This window comes from Lepus europaeus, chromosome 11 (genome assembly GCF_033115175.1).
Source record: "Lepus europaeus isolate LE1 chromosome 11, mLepTim1.pri, whole genome shotgun sequence".
In the NCBI taxonomy this organism is placed as follows: domain Eukaryota; kingdom Metazoa; phylum Chordata; class Mammalia; order Lagomorpha; family Leporidae; genus Lepus; species Lepus europaeus.
In genome coordinates this window covers 54456779-54473762 of record NC_084837.1, presented here as the reverse complement: position 1 = coordinate 54473762, position 16984 = coordinate 54456779, and the positions used below count along the sequence as shown (strand labels likewise).

Here is a 16984-nt window from a genome sequence, read left to right as displayed (position 1 = left end):
TAGGGAAGACTCATTCAGGAAATTAGAGAAAGACAAAAATTTGTGTATACCTTCACAAACATTTTTATCATTTTCAAATAACCAAGATTAGTGAAAAACAAGTGGGGAATGATGTAAAATAACTTGATAGTAGTTTTTGTTTAATTAGTCACTATTTCTTTTTTTGGGAAAAGAAATTTTCACAAATAGAAATAGTCAACATGCAAAGTACTTATGTAAGAAGCATGCACTGAGATAAGGTTAGGTATTAATAGCAGGACATGGAATATGAATTCAAGTTCATGTTAAGTACAGTTTACCCCAGGAAGGTAGATAGCAGTTTGCTGATGACTGAAAAATAGTAGATGATTGCTTGTGCCTTGCAAATGACATCCCCAGTTCTGCTACTGCTGCTGCTGTTTCGGCTCCTGCTTCATTCAGTGAAGAGAAAGTCATGAGAAACATGCAGATGTGAGCAGCCTTGAAGGATCCTTTAGGGTGGGAGGTTAGGGCAGTTCTCTGAAATGACTGGATTCCGAGGTGGAGGAGAAAAGGGGAATTATATTACTTCAGAAGACCACGAAGCATAAAGAAGTGCACTTTCTAAGGAGGAAAATGAGAACATAAATATTTAGTAAAACTTATTTAGCCAACAAAAAAAATAGAGCAGAGCTCACTTACACGGAGGTCTCTGGAGAGTATATCAGCACCCTGAAGTCCAGTCCATTGATTGCATCCCAGCCTCTAGAAGTGGACCCAGAGGCAGCCTCCTTGGCATAGTGTGTTTTGACAGAGGCGCATACCTGTTAGGTCTTTTTGTTGCATGTTAGTTATTCTATAGAATATGCTGCTGAAATGTCTTCTATCGATTCTTTTCTAAAGATAAAAAATTAAAATAGAGTACACATGTATTTCAAAGATCAACTGTTGATTCTCATTGTCTTTTGGATGAATTCTCTTACTCTTGTTGGATTATCAAATACTTCTATTTTCTCTGCCTTTATTCTGTCACTTCCCTCTTTATCTTTTCTAAAATCTCTCCATTTTAAATGTCTATTATAATTACCCAATACTTGATCCTATTTATATGGTCACTTTAACACTTAATCCTATCTATATGTTCACTTTAATACTTAATATGATCACTTTAATGCTTAAGATGACTTTCTTTATCACCCAGCTTAATGAGATTTGGGGTTCCATGACAAGTTTTTTGTTTTTTTTGTTTTTGTTTTTTTTTTTTAAATTGGATTTTTTCCTTTCTTTTTTTTTTATTTTTGACAGGCAGAGTGGATAGTGAGAGAGAGAGACAGAGAGAAAGGTCTTCCTTTTGCCGTTGGTTCACCCTCCAATGGCTGCCGCGGCAAGCGCACTGCGGCCGGCGCACCACGCTGATCCGATGGCAGGAGCCAGGTGCTTCTCCTGGTCTCCCATGGGGTGCAGGGCCCAAGGACTTGGGCCATCCTCCACTGCACTCCCTGGCCACAGCAGAGAGCTGGTCTGGAAGAGGGGCAACCGGGACAGGATCGGTGCCCCGACCGGGACTAGAACCCGGTGTGCCGGCGCCGCAAGGCGGAGGATTAGCCTAGTGAGCCGCGGCGCCGGCCTCCATGACAAGTTTTTAAACTGTTCCCTTAGAAGTTAGTCCTTAGGAATGTATGGAGAACTATACAGCTTCACAGTTACAAACTTCCTCCTCCCTCTCTTATTCCCACTCGTATTTCTTTTTTTTTCCAACTTTTATTTAATAAATATAAATTTAATAAATATAAATTTCCAAAGTACAACTTTTGAATTATAGTGGCTTTTCCCCCCATCTCCTCCCGCCCACCCGCAACCATCCCATCTCCAACTCCCTCTTCCATCCCATTCTCCCATCCCATCAAGATTCATTTTCAATTATCTTTATATACAGAAAATCAACTTAGTATACTCTAAGATTTCACCAGACTGCACCCACAGAGACACTCAAAGTATAGCGTACTGTTTGAGTAGTAGTTTTATCATTAATTTGCATAGTACAACACAACACATTAAGGACAGAGATCCTACATGAGGAGTAAGTGCACAGTGACTCCCGTTATTGATTTAACAATTTACACTCTTATTTATGACATCAGTAATCACCCTAGGCTCTTGTCATGAGCTGCCAAGGCTATGGAAGTCTCTTGAGTTCACAAACTCCAATCTTATTTAGACAAGGCCATAGTCAAAGTGGAAGTTCTCTCCTCCCTGCAGAGAAAGGTACCTCCTTCTTTGATGGCCAGTTCTTTCCACTAGGATCTCACTCACAGAGATCTTTTATTTAGGGTTTTTTTTTTTTTTTTGCCACAGTGTCTTGGCTTTCCATGCTGGGAGACTCTCATGGGCTTTTTAGCCAGATCTGAATGCCTTAAGGGCTGATTCTGAGGCCAGACTGCTGTTTAGGGCATTTGCCTTTCTATGAGTCTGCTGTGTATCCTGCTTCCCATGTAGGATCATTCTCTCCTTTTTAATTCTATCAATTATTATTAGCAGACACTGGTCTTATTTATGTAATCCCTTTGACACTTAATCCTATCTTTTTGATCAATTATGAACTTAAACTGATCACTTTGACTAGTGAGATGGCATTGGTACCTGCCACCTTGATGGGATTGAATTGGAATCCTCTGGTACATTTCTAGCTCTACCATTAGGGATAAGTCTGTGTGAGCATGTGTCGAACTGTACATTTTGCAACTTAGTATTTTATGCCTTTTAGTATTTTTTTGTTCTACTTAATACCATTGGCTGAACTCTTTAATTAACACACAATTACTCTTAGGTGTTTAAAATTAACTGAAAAGTGATCCTTGTTAAATATAAGAGTGGGAATAACAGAGGGAGGAGATTTACAGTTCAGCACATGCTCCCACTCTTATTTCTTACTGAGATCCATCCTCAATTGACTTTATACACATATGATTAACACTGTCTTATATAATGAGCTCAACAAATATTATGAAGAGAAAAAAATGAAAAATAAAAAAAAAAAACTCCACACACTATTCCTTGACAATCAAGACAAGGGTAGCTCAGGTCATCCCTTCTCAAAGTGTCAATTTCACTTCAGCAGATTTCATTTTAGGTGCTCTATTCATTCTTGCAGATCAGGGAGTACATATGAACATATGGTATTTGTCCCTTTGGGACTGACTTATTTCACTAAGTATGATGTTTTCCAGATTCATCCATTTTATTGCAAATAACTGGATTTCATTTTTTTTACTGCTGTGTAGTATGGGATATAGTGTACATATCCCATAATTTCTTTATCCAGTCTTTGGTTGACAGTCATTGAGGTTGGTTCCATGTCTTAGCTATAGTGAATTGAGCTTCAATAAACAAAGGGGTGCAGGTAACTATTTTATCTGCTGATGTCATTTCCCTTGGGTAAATTCCCAGGATTGGAATGGCTGGGTCAAATGGTAAATCTATATTCAGATTGCTGAGGTATCTCCATACTATCCTCCAAAGGCTTTACCAGTCTGCAATCCCACCAAAATGGATTAGGTATCTTTTCCCCAACATCCTCCCAACATTTGTTGTTTGTAGATTTCTGTATAAAAGTCATTCCAACTGGGGTGAAGTGACACCTCATTGTGGTTTTGATTTGCATTTCCCTGACAGCTACTGATCCTGAACATTTTTCCATGTGTTTGTTGGCCATTTGGATTTTCATTTTTTAGAAATATCTGTTTAAGTCCTTTACTCATCTCTTAATGGGATTGTTTGTTTTGTTGTTGTGGAGTTTCTTGATCTCTTTGTACATTCTGATTATTAATCCTTTATCAGTTGCATAGTTTGCAAATAATTTCTCCCATTCTGTTGGTTGCCTCTTCACTTTCCTGAGTTTTTCTTTTTCAGTGAGAAAGGTCTCAATTTGATGTAATCCCATTTGTTAATTTTGGCTTTGACTACCTATGCCTCTGGGGTCTTTTCCAAGAACTCTTTGCCTATGCCAATGTTCTCTAACAGTTTGATGGTGTTGGGTGTAGATTTAGATCTTTAATCCATTTTGCGTGGATTTTTGTGTCAGGTGTAAGTTAGGGGTCTTACTTCATACTTCTGCATGTGGAAATCCAGTTTTCCTAGCATCATTTATTGAATAATCTGTCCTTGCTCCAGGGATTGGTTTTAGCTCCTTGGTCAAATATAAGTTGGTTGTAGATGCTTGGATTGATTTCTGGTGATTCAAATTCAATTTCATTGATCTATCCTTTTATTTTTTTGTAGCAGTACTAGGCTGTTTTAATTATAATTGCCTTGTAGAATGTCTTAAAATCTGGTATTGTGATGTCTTTGGCTTTGTTTTTGTTGTCCAAGATTTCTTTAGCTATCCTAGGTCTCCTATGTTTCCATATGAATTCTAGCATCATTTTTTCTATATCTGAGAATAATGTCCTTGGTATTTTGATTGGCTTCACATTGAATCTGTAAATTGCTTTAAGAAGAATAGACATATTGATGCTATTGATTCTCCCAGTCCATGAACATGGAAGATTTTTCTATTTCTTTGTATCTTCTCCTATTTCTTCCTTTAATGTTTTGTAATTCTCATCATAGAGATCTTTGACATCCTTGGTTAAATTTATCCAAGGTATTTGATTTTTTGTTGGCTATTGTGAATTGGATTGTCCCTAGAAGTTCATTCTCAGCCTTGGCATTGTCTGTGTATATAAGGCTGTTGAATTTTATGTACTGATTTTATATCCTGCTACTTTACCAAACTCTTCTATGAATTCCAATAGTCTCTTGGTGGAGTCTTTTGGATCTCCTATATATAGAATTATGTCATCTGAAAATAGGGATAGTTTGACTTCCTGCTTCTCAATTTGTAACACTTTGATTTCTTTTTCTTGCCTAATGGCTGTAGCCAATACTTCAAGGACTATATTGAATAGCAATGGTGAGAATGGGCATACTTGTCTGGTACTGGATCTCAGTGTGAATGCTTCCAAGTTTTCCCCATTCAGTAGGATGCTGACTGTGGGTTTGTCATAAACTGCCTTGATTGTGTTTTGGAAGTTTCCTTCTAGACCCAATTTGTTTAGAGTTTTCATCATGAAAGGGTGTTGTATTTTATCAAATGCTTTCTCTGCATCTATTGAGAAAATCATATGGTTTTTGTTCTGCAGTTTGTTAATGTTATGTTTCACACTGATTAATTTTCAAATGTTGAGCTATCCCTGCACACCAGGGATAAATCCCACTTGTTCTGGGTGGACGATCTTTCTGAAGTGTTGTTGGATTTGATTGGCTAGAATTTTGTTGAGGATTTTTGTGTCTATGTTCATCAGGGAAATTGGTCTGTAATTCTCTTTCAATGCTGCATCTTTTTCAGGTTTAGGAATTAAGGTGATGCTAGCTTCATAGAAAGAATTTGAGAGAATTACCTCCCTTTCAATTGTTTTGAATAACTGAGAAGAATTGAAGTTAGTTCTTTATTTGTCTGATAAAATTCAGCATTGAATCCATCTAGTCAGCTTTCTTTGTTGTAGGGTTTTGTTACTGATTCAATTTCTGTCTAAGTTATGGGTCTGTTTAGGTTTTCTATGTCTACATGGATCAATTTAGGTAGGTTGTATGTGTCCCAGAATCTGTACATTTCTAGGTTTCCCAGTTTGTTGGCATAAAGTTCTTTGTAGTAATTTCTGATGATTCTTTTTAATTTCTGCAGTGTCTATAGTTAATTTCCTTTTCATCTCTAATTTTATTGATTCAAATTTTTTCTCTCCTTTTCTTGGTTAGTTGGGGCACTGGTGTGTCAATTTTGTTTATTTTTCAAAAAAACAGCTCTTTGTTTTGCTAATCTCTTGTATTTTTTGGATTCAATTTTGTTGATTTCTTTTCTAATTTTAATTATTTCTTCTACTAGTTTTGGGTTTGGTTTGTTGTTTTTCTAGATCCTTGAGATATATTGATAGTTCATTTATTTGGTGCCTTTCCAGTTTCTTGATGTATGCACCAATTGTTATAAACTTTCCTCTTAACACTGCTCTTCCTGCAATCCTAGGTTTTGATATGTTGTATTGTCATCTTCATTTGTTTCCTGAAAGTTTTTAATTTATCTTCTGATTTCTTATGATCCACAGTTCATTCAGGAGGATGTTGTTCAGTCTCCATGTATTTGCATATGTTCTGGAGATTCCTGAGTTGTTTATTTACAGCTTCATTGCATTGTGGTACAAGAAGATGCATGGTATGATTTCAATTTTTTTGAATTTGCTGAGAGTTGCATTAAGGCCTAGCATGTGGTCAATCCTAGAGAAAGATCCATGCACTATTGAGAAGATATATATTCTACAACTGTAGAATGAAAAGTTTTGTAGATATGTTAGGTCCATTTGGTCAATAATGTCGATTAACTCTGCTGTTTCCTTGATGATTTTCTGTCTGATTGAACTGTCCATTGCTGAAAGTGGGGTATGAAGTCCCCCATTACTATTGTATTTGAATCTATGTCTCCCTTTAGATCCATTAACATTTCTTTTAAATAGCTAGGTGCCCTGTAATTAGGTGCATATATATTTATGATAGTTACATCTTTCTGTTGAATTGATCCCTTAAACATACATAGTGACTTTCTTTGTTTCATTTAACAGTTTTTATTTTAAAGTCTATTTTATCTGATATTAGGATGGCTACACCAGCTCATTTTGTTTTCTGTTGGCATGGAATATTTTTTCCATCCTTTGACTTTCAGTCTGTGTGCAAAATCTTTGTTGTGGAGATATGTTTCTTGTAGGCAGCAAATAGATGTTTTTTTTTAAATCCATTCAATCTGTCTGTGTCTTTTAACTGGAGATTTGAAGCTATTTATAATCAAGGTGACTACTGATAAGTAACAGCTTTGCCCTGGCATTTTTCCAAATATATTTCTATTTTTTTGAATTTCCTTTGAAGTTTTCCTGGGAAATTTCCTTCTTTTACCTTATTTTTAGTGATGACCATGTTTCTGTGTTTCTGTGTGTAGCACATCCTTAAGCATCTTCTGTAGTGATGGACAGGTGGTGACAAATTGTTTCAATTTCTGTTGGTCTTGGAAGGTCTGTATTTCACCTTCATTTATAAGTGAGAGCCTTTCAGGGTATAGTATTCTGGGTTGACAGTTCTTTTCTCTTAAGATTTGGAATATATTTTGCCATTCTCTTCTAGCCTATAGGGTTTCTGATGAGAAGTCTGCTGTGAGTCTAATTGGAGATCCTCTGAAAGTAATCTGGATTTCTTGTGTGTACATTTTAGAATATTTTCTTTATGTTTTACTGTTGTGAGTTTGATTAAAACGTGTTGTGGTGAAGATCTTCCTGGTCTTGGACTATTAGGAGTTCTATATGCTTCTTGTACTTTGATGTCCCTTTATTTCTCCAAATTAGGGAAGTTTCCTGTTATTTCACCAAAAGGAATTCTAATCCTTTCTCTCTTTCCACACCTTCAGGAAAAATTAGAACACATATATTGGGTGATTTCATAATATCCTATAGATTCCCAACAATTTTTTTAGTTTTCTGTTTTCCTTTTCTTGTTCTTGGTTTGACTGTATAATTTCCTGTGCTTTATCTTCTATGTCAGATATGCTTTCTTCTGCTTTACCAATTCTGTTGTTGAGGATTCTCACTGTATTTTTTATTTGCTCTATTGAATTCTTCATTTCATTTTGATTTCTCTTTTAGATCTCAATTTCATGGGAAAAATTTTCTTTCATATAATTTACAGAATTCAGTAGCTTATGCATTTGTTTCTGATTACTTCTGGGTAAACTTATGATCAATGTTTTAAATTCCATTTCTGGCATTTCTTCAATCTTCTCACCTTCACAAATTAGTATTGAAGTTCTTTTTGGGGCATCATGTTGTTGCTGTGGATTCTTTCTGAGAGGAGGAGCGTGGTGGGGGCAAGAGGTGTGGAGTCACCACACAGACCCCTGGAGTTGGGTGAAAGTGGGCCAGAGGCGAGCAGCCCACAGATTCATTTATTCCAGTTGGTACAGCAGCTTAAATAGCCAAGGCAGCCAATCTGGTCAAGGAGCGGTCTATGCCCCAACCAATCACAGCTTGTTGCCAGGAAGTATCTGAAGCCATCTAATCACAGCCTTTTGCCAGGCAGGCTCTGTTGCCAAGTGGGTTTTGAAGCCATTCCTGAGTAACTGATGCTCACTTGCAGGCAGCCATCTTGGCAAGGTCTTCTCATTCCACCACATCATGTTATCTTCCTTATTCTTTATTCATGAATTTGTGCATTTTTATTCAGCATTTGTGGAGATACACGTTGGTTTCTTCTTTGATTTTTCCACTGTGGCAGCTTTTATCTTTGTACTGTGTCCTTGTAGTTATGCGGAGTGTCTGCTTTCAGTGAATATCTAGAGGTGTTTGGTGGGTGTGGCCAGGGAGTTCAGTTCTCCAGGGTGAAGGGAGTATCTGAGGTGACACACTAAGTTTGGCTTGATAAATCTCTTTTTTTTTTTCTAATCAGAAGGGAGATTTATTCTGCTCAGCTGAACTCCTCTCCTCAAAGGTGACCAGTGCCTGAGTGCTAGCCCCAGTGAGTATAATATTCCTTCACTCTGTCCAAAGGACCACAAAAAGGATCTGTGCAGTCTTCAGTGTAAGCTCAAATTCCTCGGCAATGCACCTCACCAGGTAACCAGGAAGCCCTGAGTCTCCCACAGTGATTTCCCAAAGTCCCAGCTACACTGTGAGTCTTTCCACCCAGCCTCAGTTTTTTTCTTTTTTTATGGTTCTGGCACACAAGCCTCCCAGTCATGAGCACTCAGCCCCCTGTTAGCTCTCCCTACCAGAGTCAGGAGTTTCCACTCAGCTGAATGCTGGATGTGGACACAAGCTGGCGCAGCTGTTACATACCAAAATGGTGCCCACTCTACAGCTTGTTACAAGTCACCATGGTAAGGTGATTGGGAAGTGAGAAATATGTCTCCTTTTTTTCCCCTCTAGTTTGTTAGGTACACTATCCCCCTCGGGACTCTAGGCCGGATTCCCTCTAGGATCTTCCTGCAACTCTATTGCCAGTGGCTTGGGCTGCTACAGCCTGGTCTCATCTCACTCTCCTGTACTGATATGGAAGCTCTCAGCTGCTGGAGTTCTGAGCTGTGGGCAACTATGCCCTCCACGTAGGTCCACTATGTCCCTCTAATTTGCATAGAATTTTCTCTGCTGTTTTCTCCCTAAATCTTCCCTGACACTGCACTCTCCACTTTTTTTAAGCTATCCTCTCCTAGACCAGAGCAGTAAGCTCCCTCCCTACTCCACCATCTTGGAACCTTAAATACCTTTGGTGTATTACTTTATAATTGTTTGTCATTGTTTATTTAAGGTAATAGCCAATGAATAAAACAAGTTATTCTCTCAAATCTGAATTTGTGTTCCTGAGGCTTTCTACCTACAGACAAGTTCAGCATTTCCTTCTGGCCTTCTCTACGTTGTTTTATATAAAAATTGTTCTTGGGAACCTGCTTATTGTCTTTCACTGACATTTGATGCTCATTTACATCTCCCAATGTACTTCCTTTTGGGAAATCTTTCATTCATTCATTTCTGCCTTTCTACTCTTGCAGTTCCTAAAATGATTTCTGACCTTTAGTTTACCAGGTTTGTGTCACCCAGATATTTGCCCTTCATGTCCTGGGTGGATCTGAGATGGTGCTGCTCATAGCCACAGTCTTAGACAGATATGTGGTCATATGTAAGCCCCTCCATTATGAACCCATGGATGTGCAATTTGCTTCTGTCTGGTGCTTGGGTTATTGGTCTTAATTCACTTCTCAGCGGCCCAGTTAGCTTTTGTTGTTCATTTGTCATTTTGTAGTCCTAATGAGATGGTTTTCACTGTGATTTTCTCTGGTTCATCAAACTTGCCTACACAGACCCAGACAGAATGGAGTCACTGGTTACTGCAAACAGTGGATTCATTTCTGTGGGCATCTTCTTCTTACTGATTATCTTTTATGTCATCATCCTGTCTACTGTGTGGGAACATTCTTCATGTGATTTTTCCAAGGCCCTCTCAACTCTTTCAGCTCATATCACTATAGTGGTGTTGTTCTTTGGACCATGCATTTTTATTTATATGTGGCTATTTCCCACAGTTCCAGTGGATAATCTTGCCTTATTGGACTTTATGATTACACCCATCCTGTATCCTGTCATTTATACCTTGAAACAAAGACATGAAGATGGCATTGAGGATACTGGGTAGAAAAGTCCTGAGCTTGAGGAACATCTCCTAAATAGCTTAAAAGAGCACAGTATTTTTGTTGTGTTCTACAGACTCTTCAAATGCTGAAATCATTATACAAAAATATGGGTATTAACTGAAATATACTCAAAGTGTTTAATGTATATACCATCATATTAGGTCAAAAAATGTAATCTGTTGAAAATATAGGGTTGGGGAGCAAACAATATGAATAGTTTTATTCCAATTCTATACTAATTTATTTTATTACATATTTAGTTTCTCATTGTGGACATTTTTCATGTACCTTGAGACTTGCAAATAGAGAAAGCAAACATTTTTGTGAGGCTTATATTTTAGTAAATCATATGCAACCTTGAAAAGTTTATAAACACAATTACAATACTGTAGTCATAGAACAATTAATCTATGTTCCAATATTTATTTATGGACTGGATGATTTTCTCATAAATATATTAGCTTTCATAACATTTATTCCTTTGAAATAAAATAGCCACACAGTACATGTAGAATACTTTTTATGCTCATTAATCTTTTTTTAAAATTGTTTTGGTTCATTCTTTATAAATGATTAGCTGTTCTTAATTTAAATATTTTAATTAAACATCTGTAATATTGAAAATAGATGATTGCTTATGAGTAACATTGAATTATCACATGAACTCTATTTAAAAAGCTATTTTACTATTTATTTTTAGTTCTAAGAAATTTTTAAAGAAAGTTAATGAGAAAGTATAATTTATAGCTTTTGTAGTTACTGAAAGTATGGCTTCAAATATAAGATCATCTAGATTTCAATTAATTCAATTAGAGGTAATATATTCAGCTTTTGAGGGACTTTGAAATATGAATATGCTACTTCCCTTCACATTAAATGCACAATGTGAATAATTAAACTTATATATTGTCTGAAACCCAAACAGTATGTGAAGGAGAAAAGTTTAAGCTTGGAGGAAGAAGGAACAGTGTTGGAGAAATGAGGTGATAGGTATGGGTCTTGCTTCATGCTTCTGCACGTGGAAATCCAGTTTTCCCAGCACCATTTATTGAATAGACTGTCCTTACTCCAGGGATTGGTTTTGGGTCCTTGATCAAATATAAGTTGGTTGTAGATGTTTGGATTGATTTCTGGTGTTTCTATTCTGTTCCATTGGTTTATCCATCTGTTTCTGTACCAGAATCATGCTGTTTTGATTACAACTGCTCTGTAATATGTCCTGAAATCTGGTATTGTGATGCCTCCAGCTTTGTTTCTGTTGTACAAGATTGCTTTAGCTATTCGAGGTCTCCTGTGTCTCCATATGAATTTCAGCATCATTTTTCCAGATCTGAGAAGAATGTTTTTGGTATCTTGATTGGTATTGCATTGAATCTGTAAATTGCTTTTGGGAGATAGGACATTTTGACGATATTGATTCTTCCAATCCATGAGCATGGAAGATTTTTTCATTTTTTGGTATCCTCTTCTATTTCTTTCTTTAAGATTTTATAATTCTCATCGTAGAGATCTTTAACGTCCTTGGTTAAATTTATTCCAAGGTATTTGATCACTATCAATCAGGGAAATGTAAATCAAAACCACAATGAGGTTTCACCTCACCACAGTTAGAATGGTTCACATGCAGAAATCTACCAACAACAGATGCTAGCGAGGAGGTGGGGAAAAATAGACACTAATCACTGTTGGTGGTAATGACATCTGGTAAAGCTACTATGGAAGTCATTCTGGAAATTCCTCAGAAACCTGAATATTACCCTACAACACAACCCAGCCATCCCACTCCTTGGAATTTACCCAAAGGAAATTAAATTGGTAAACAAAAAAGCTGTCTGCACATTAATGTTTATTGCAGCTCAATTCACAATAGCTAAGACCTGGAATCAACCCAAATGCCCATTAACAGTGGACTGGATAAAGAAATTATGGGACATGTACTCTATAGAATACTATACAGCAGTCAAAAACAATGAAATCCGGACATTTGCAACAAGATGGAGGAATCTGGAAACCATCATGCTGAGTGAATTAAGCCAGTCCCAAAGGGGCAAATATCATATGTTCTCCCTGATCAGTAACAACTAACCAAGCACCAAAAAGGAAACCTGTTGAAGTGAAATGGACACTATGAGCAACAGTGACTTGATCAGCCCTTGTCCTGACTGTTGATGTACAACTTAATACTTTATCCCTATTAATACTTTTTTTGTCCTACTTAATACTATTGTTTGAACTCTGTAAATAACATACAATTATTCTTAGGTGTTTAAATTTAACGGAAAAGTGATCACTGTTAAATATAAGAGTGGGAATAAGAGAGGGAGAAGATCTACAATTTGGGAATGCTTAATCGGACTTGCCCCAAATGGTAGAGTTAGAAATGTGCCAGGGGATTCCAATTCAATCCCATCAAGGTGGCATGTACCAATGCCATCTCACTTGTCCAAGTGATCAATTTCAGTTCACAGTTGATCACATTGATAGGTCTAAGAGTCAAAGGGATCACACAAACAAGACTGGTGTCTGCGAATACTAACTGATAGAATCAAAAAGGGAGAGAACGATCCATCATGGGAAGCAGGATACACAGCAGACTCATAGAAAGACAAATGCCCTAAACAGCACTCTGGCCTCAGAATCAGCCCTTAAGGCATTCAGATCTGGATGAAAAGCCCATGAGAGTATTTTAGGCATAGAAAGCCAAGACACTCTGGCAAAACAAACAAACAAACAAACAAACAAAAAATCTAAATGAAAGATCTCTGCGAGTGAGATCCCAGTCGAAAGAATGGGCCATCAAAGAAGGAGATATCTTTCTCTGAAGGGAGGAGAGAACTTCCACTTTGACTATGACCTTGTCTCAATAAGATTGGATTTGGCAAACTCAAAAGGCTTCCAAAGCCTTGGAAACTCATGCAAGAGCCTAGGGAGATTTTTGACACCATAAACAAGAGTGTCAATGTGTTAAGTGAACAACAGGAGTCACTGTGCACTTACTTCTCATGTGGGATCTGTCCTTAATGTGTTGTCCAATGTGAAATAATGCTATAACTAGTACTGAAACAGTATTTTACACTTTGTGTTTCTGTGTGGGTGCAAACTGATGAAATCTTTACTTAATTTATACTAAATTGATCTTCTGTATATAAAGAGAATTGAAAATGAATCTTGATGTGAATGGAAGGGGAGAGGGAGCCGGAGATGGGAGGGTTGTGGGTGGGAGGGAAGTTCTGGGGGAAAAAGCCATTGTAATCCAAAAGCTGTACTTTGGAAATTTATATTTACTAAATAAATGTTTTAAAAAAAGAAATGAAACAAATGGAAAGGACAATTAGAGTGTTTCAAAAACAGCTAAAAGATATGAAATTGAGGGAATAAAATTCTCTCTAGATTGTGATTATGATTATTATTCAGTTTTATTCTGCATATGATGGGGAATGCTTAATGATTGCCTTTGTGGTTATCTCACTAGAGAAGTTAGCCAGAATGTTAACCAAATGAAAATTAATTCATCCATTTGTAAAGATAAAGAAAGGAATGTTCAATCCACTGGCTTATTATTAAAAATTAGAGAAGATCTTTGTGACATGATGTAATTAAATAAACATTTAGCATATGGAAAATATAAAAATATGATTGCAGATGTTAAAGTAGCCGAACCAGTAATAATATGTACCATTAATATGTTATTAATTTCAAATCATCTTTGAGCATAACCAAGTTTTTAATGATAGAGGTTGGTAAAGCTTTCCAGACAGAAATCATTTTGCATTTAATGAGCAGTAAATTGGTGGAATTGAACAGAATTGACAGAGACCTTTCATCTGGAGATACACATGATTTCCATTTGTGAATAAGGGAGTGCTCCCCAATGCAGAGTAAACATGTCAGTGTGGTTAAGTTATAATGTTATAGTGAACATTTTGATAATGTGAGAACCTGAACTACACATTGAAATTAATATACTAACACCATAGTCTCTTCACTGCGTTTTTAATCTCCTTGTTTCTTAGAGTGTAAATGGCTGGATTTAGGAGAGGTGTTATAACTGCATAGAATACAGCAAGAAACTTGTCCACCCAGGTGATGTTCACTGGCCACAGATAGATGAAGATACAGGGTCCAAAGAATAATACCACCACTGTGATGTGGGCAGTGCAGGTGGAGAGAGCTTTGGATGCCCCATCCTTAGATTGGAGTTTGACAGTAAAAAGAATATGAGAGTAAGAGATCATTAGCAGAATGAAGCAGACGGTTGCCAGTACCCCACTGTCTGCATTTATCAACATTTCTAGAATATAGGTGTCCATGCAGGCTAGCTTGATCACCAACGGGATATCACAGAAAAAGCTATCTAATTCTCTTGGTCCACAGAAGGGAAGCTTTAGAATAATAAGTAGTTGGCTTATTGAATGAACAAAGCCAACAACCCATGATGTAATTACTAACCCAATGCACATATGTCTGTTCATGATGCTGGAGTAATGCAGAGGTTTACAGATGGCTACATAGCGATCATACGCCATTGACACAAGCAGTACCATCTCACCCCCTCCAAAGAAGTGTCCAAAGAAAATCTGACACATGCACTCTCCAAAGGAGATTGTCTTGTTTTCCTTGAGAAAGTCTGTGATCATTTTAGGAGTGGTGACTGAGGAAAGGCAGAAGTCAATGAAGGAGAGATTGGCCAACAAAAAGTACATTGGAGAATGGAGATGAAGGTCAGTGATGACTATTAGCACAATGAAGATATTTCCTAAAATGGTGGTCAAATAAAGTGTAGAAAATATCACAAGGAGGAAGGCCTGAAGCTCCCGTGATTCACAAAGCCAAAGAATAATGAATTCTGACACCACAGATTGGTTTGCCTTTTCCATTTGTTTCAGTTCTAAATTCATCTGAAGCAAAAAACAAGGCAGTAAATTTTCTAAACAAACAGTACAAAAATTAACAGGATTTCTTAAACATTACTAATGAAAGAGAATACCAGTATAATCATGATCCAAACAAAGTTTAGACTTATCTTGTAAAGTTTAACATTCACACATTCTATGGCCCAGAAATTGCACTCTTACATATCCCAAGATAACTCATATATATATATATATATATATATATGCATATGAATATACATACATATACACAGGGAGAAATTTATAATAATTTCAATTAAAAAAATCATACAATGATTTGTTTTTGTTCTAAAACAAAAGAAGTACACCCTTAAAAATGATAGAGATGATACAGAATTGCTTTAGTAAAGTGTAACAATGAAAGAAAAATGTTCAAATGGTTTATTTTTGTCAGGTGTAAAGTAATAGAAGAATTACTTTGCAAAAACTTGTATAGGTGATGAAGTGCAAAGAGAAGATGAGAGATATCAATAATCTCAAGTAAAGGGAGGACTGCAATAGGCATGAGGATGAGCACATAAGCATATGAGCACCCTCCAAGTTGTTTAGTTCTGTATTTGTATGGCATCAACATATTTTCTTAGATATAATCTTATTACAGAATAATACAAACACACAAAAAATGAACCTGAAAAAATGATGAAATCAGACTACAAATCAAGAATTATGGTCAATTCAATACTGTGGACCTGAGATAAAAGACCAATTTGCTTAAAAGAGACCTTTTGGGGCCGGCACTGTGGTGCAGCGGGTTAACACCCTGGCCTGAAGCGCTGGCATCCCATATGGATGCCAGTTCGAGACCTGGCTGCTCCACTTCTGATCCAGCTCTCTGTTATGGCCTGGGAAAGTAGTAGAAGATGGCCCAAGTCCTTGGGTCCCTGCACCTGCATGGGAGATCCAGAAGAAGCTCCTGGCTCCTGGCTTTGGATTGGTGCACCTCCGGCCATTGTGGCCAATTGGGGAGTGAACCACTGGATAAAAGACCTCTCTTTCTCTCTCTTCCTCTCCTCTCTCTGTAACTCTTTCAAATAAATAAATAAAAAATTTTTAAAATATAATAAAAAGACCTTTTTTAGAGGATTATATGGTATAAAAGCAGTTCCAATATTTAAATTAAAAATGTTAGGTGTGGGCATTTGACACAGTGGTTGACACTGCTGGGAATGCCTACGTCCCATATTGGAGTGACTGGGTGTGAATCCCGGCTCTGATTCTGATTCTAGCTTCCTGCTAATGTACATCTTGGAGGCAGCAGATGATTGCTCAGATAGCGGGGTTCCTGCTACCCACATGAGAGACCTGGATTGTATTCTTGATTCCTGGCTTTGGCCTGCCCCAGCTCTCTGTTTCAGGTATTTAGGGAGTGAGGCAGCAGATGGGAAATCTGTCTCTTTTTGCCTTTAAAATGAATACAAATGAATTTTAACACTATTAGAATATATTTAGCACATTATTGAAGATCAATAATTTCATTAATGAATTTACATATATGTAGTAAAAAATTAAAGTAGAAGTATTAACAAAAGTTTTGAAAAAAAATGACATTGCCAGGGGATTCCAATACAATCCCATCAAGGTGGCATGTACCAATGCCATCTCACTAGTCCAAGTGATCAATTTCAGTTCACAGTTGATCACATTGCTAGGTCTAAGAGTCAAAGGGATCACACAAACAAGACTAGTGTCTGCGAATACTAACTGATAGAATCAAAAAGGGAGAGAACGATCCATTATGGGAAGTGGGAGACACAGCAGACTCATAGAATAGCAGATGTCCTAAATAGCACTCTGGCCTCAGAATCAGCCCTTAAGGCATTCAGATCTGGATGAAAAGCCCATGAGAGTATTTTAGGCATAG

The 16984-nt window shown here is 37.1% G+C and overlaps 1 protein-coding gene and 1 pseudogene across 1 annotated transcript; one reads left to right on the top strand and one right to left on the bottom strand.

The window, feature by feature from the left end:
• The first annotated feature begins 9340 nt into the window (after nt 1-9340).
• Nucleotides 9341-10243, top strand: LOC133769506 (olfactory receptor 4F15-like; annotated as a pseudogene).
• Nucleotides 10244-14175: 3932 nt separating this feature from the next.
• LOC133769505 (olfactory receptor 4K3-like) lies at nt 14176-15087 on the bottom strand. Its single transcript, XM_062204719.1, has one exon. The coding sequence runs from the start codon at nt 15085-15087 to the stop codon at nt 14176-14178; it is 912 nt and encodes a 303-aa protein (XP_062060703.1).
• Nucleotides 15088-16984: the final 1897 nt, after the last annotated feature.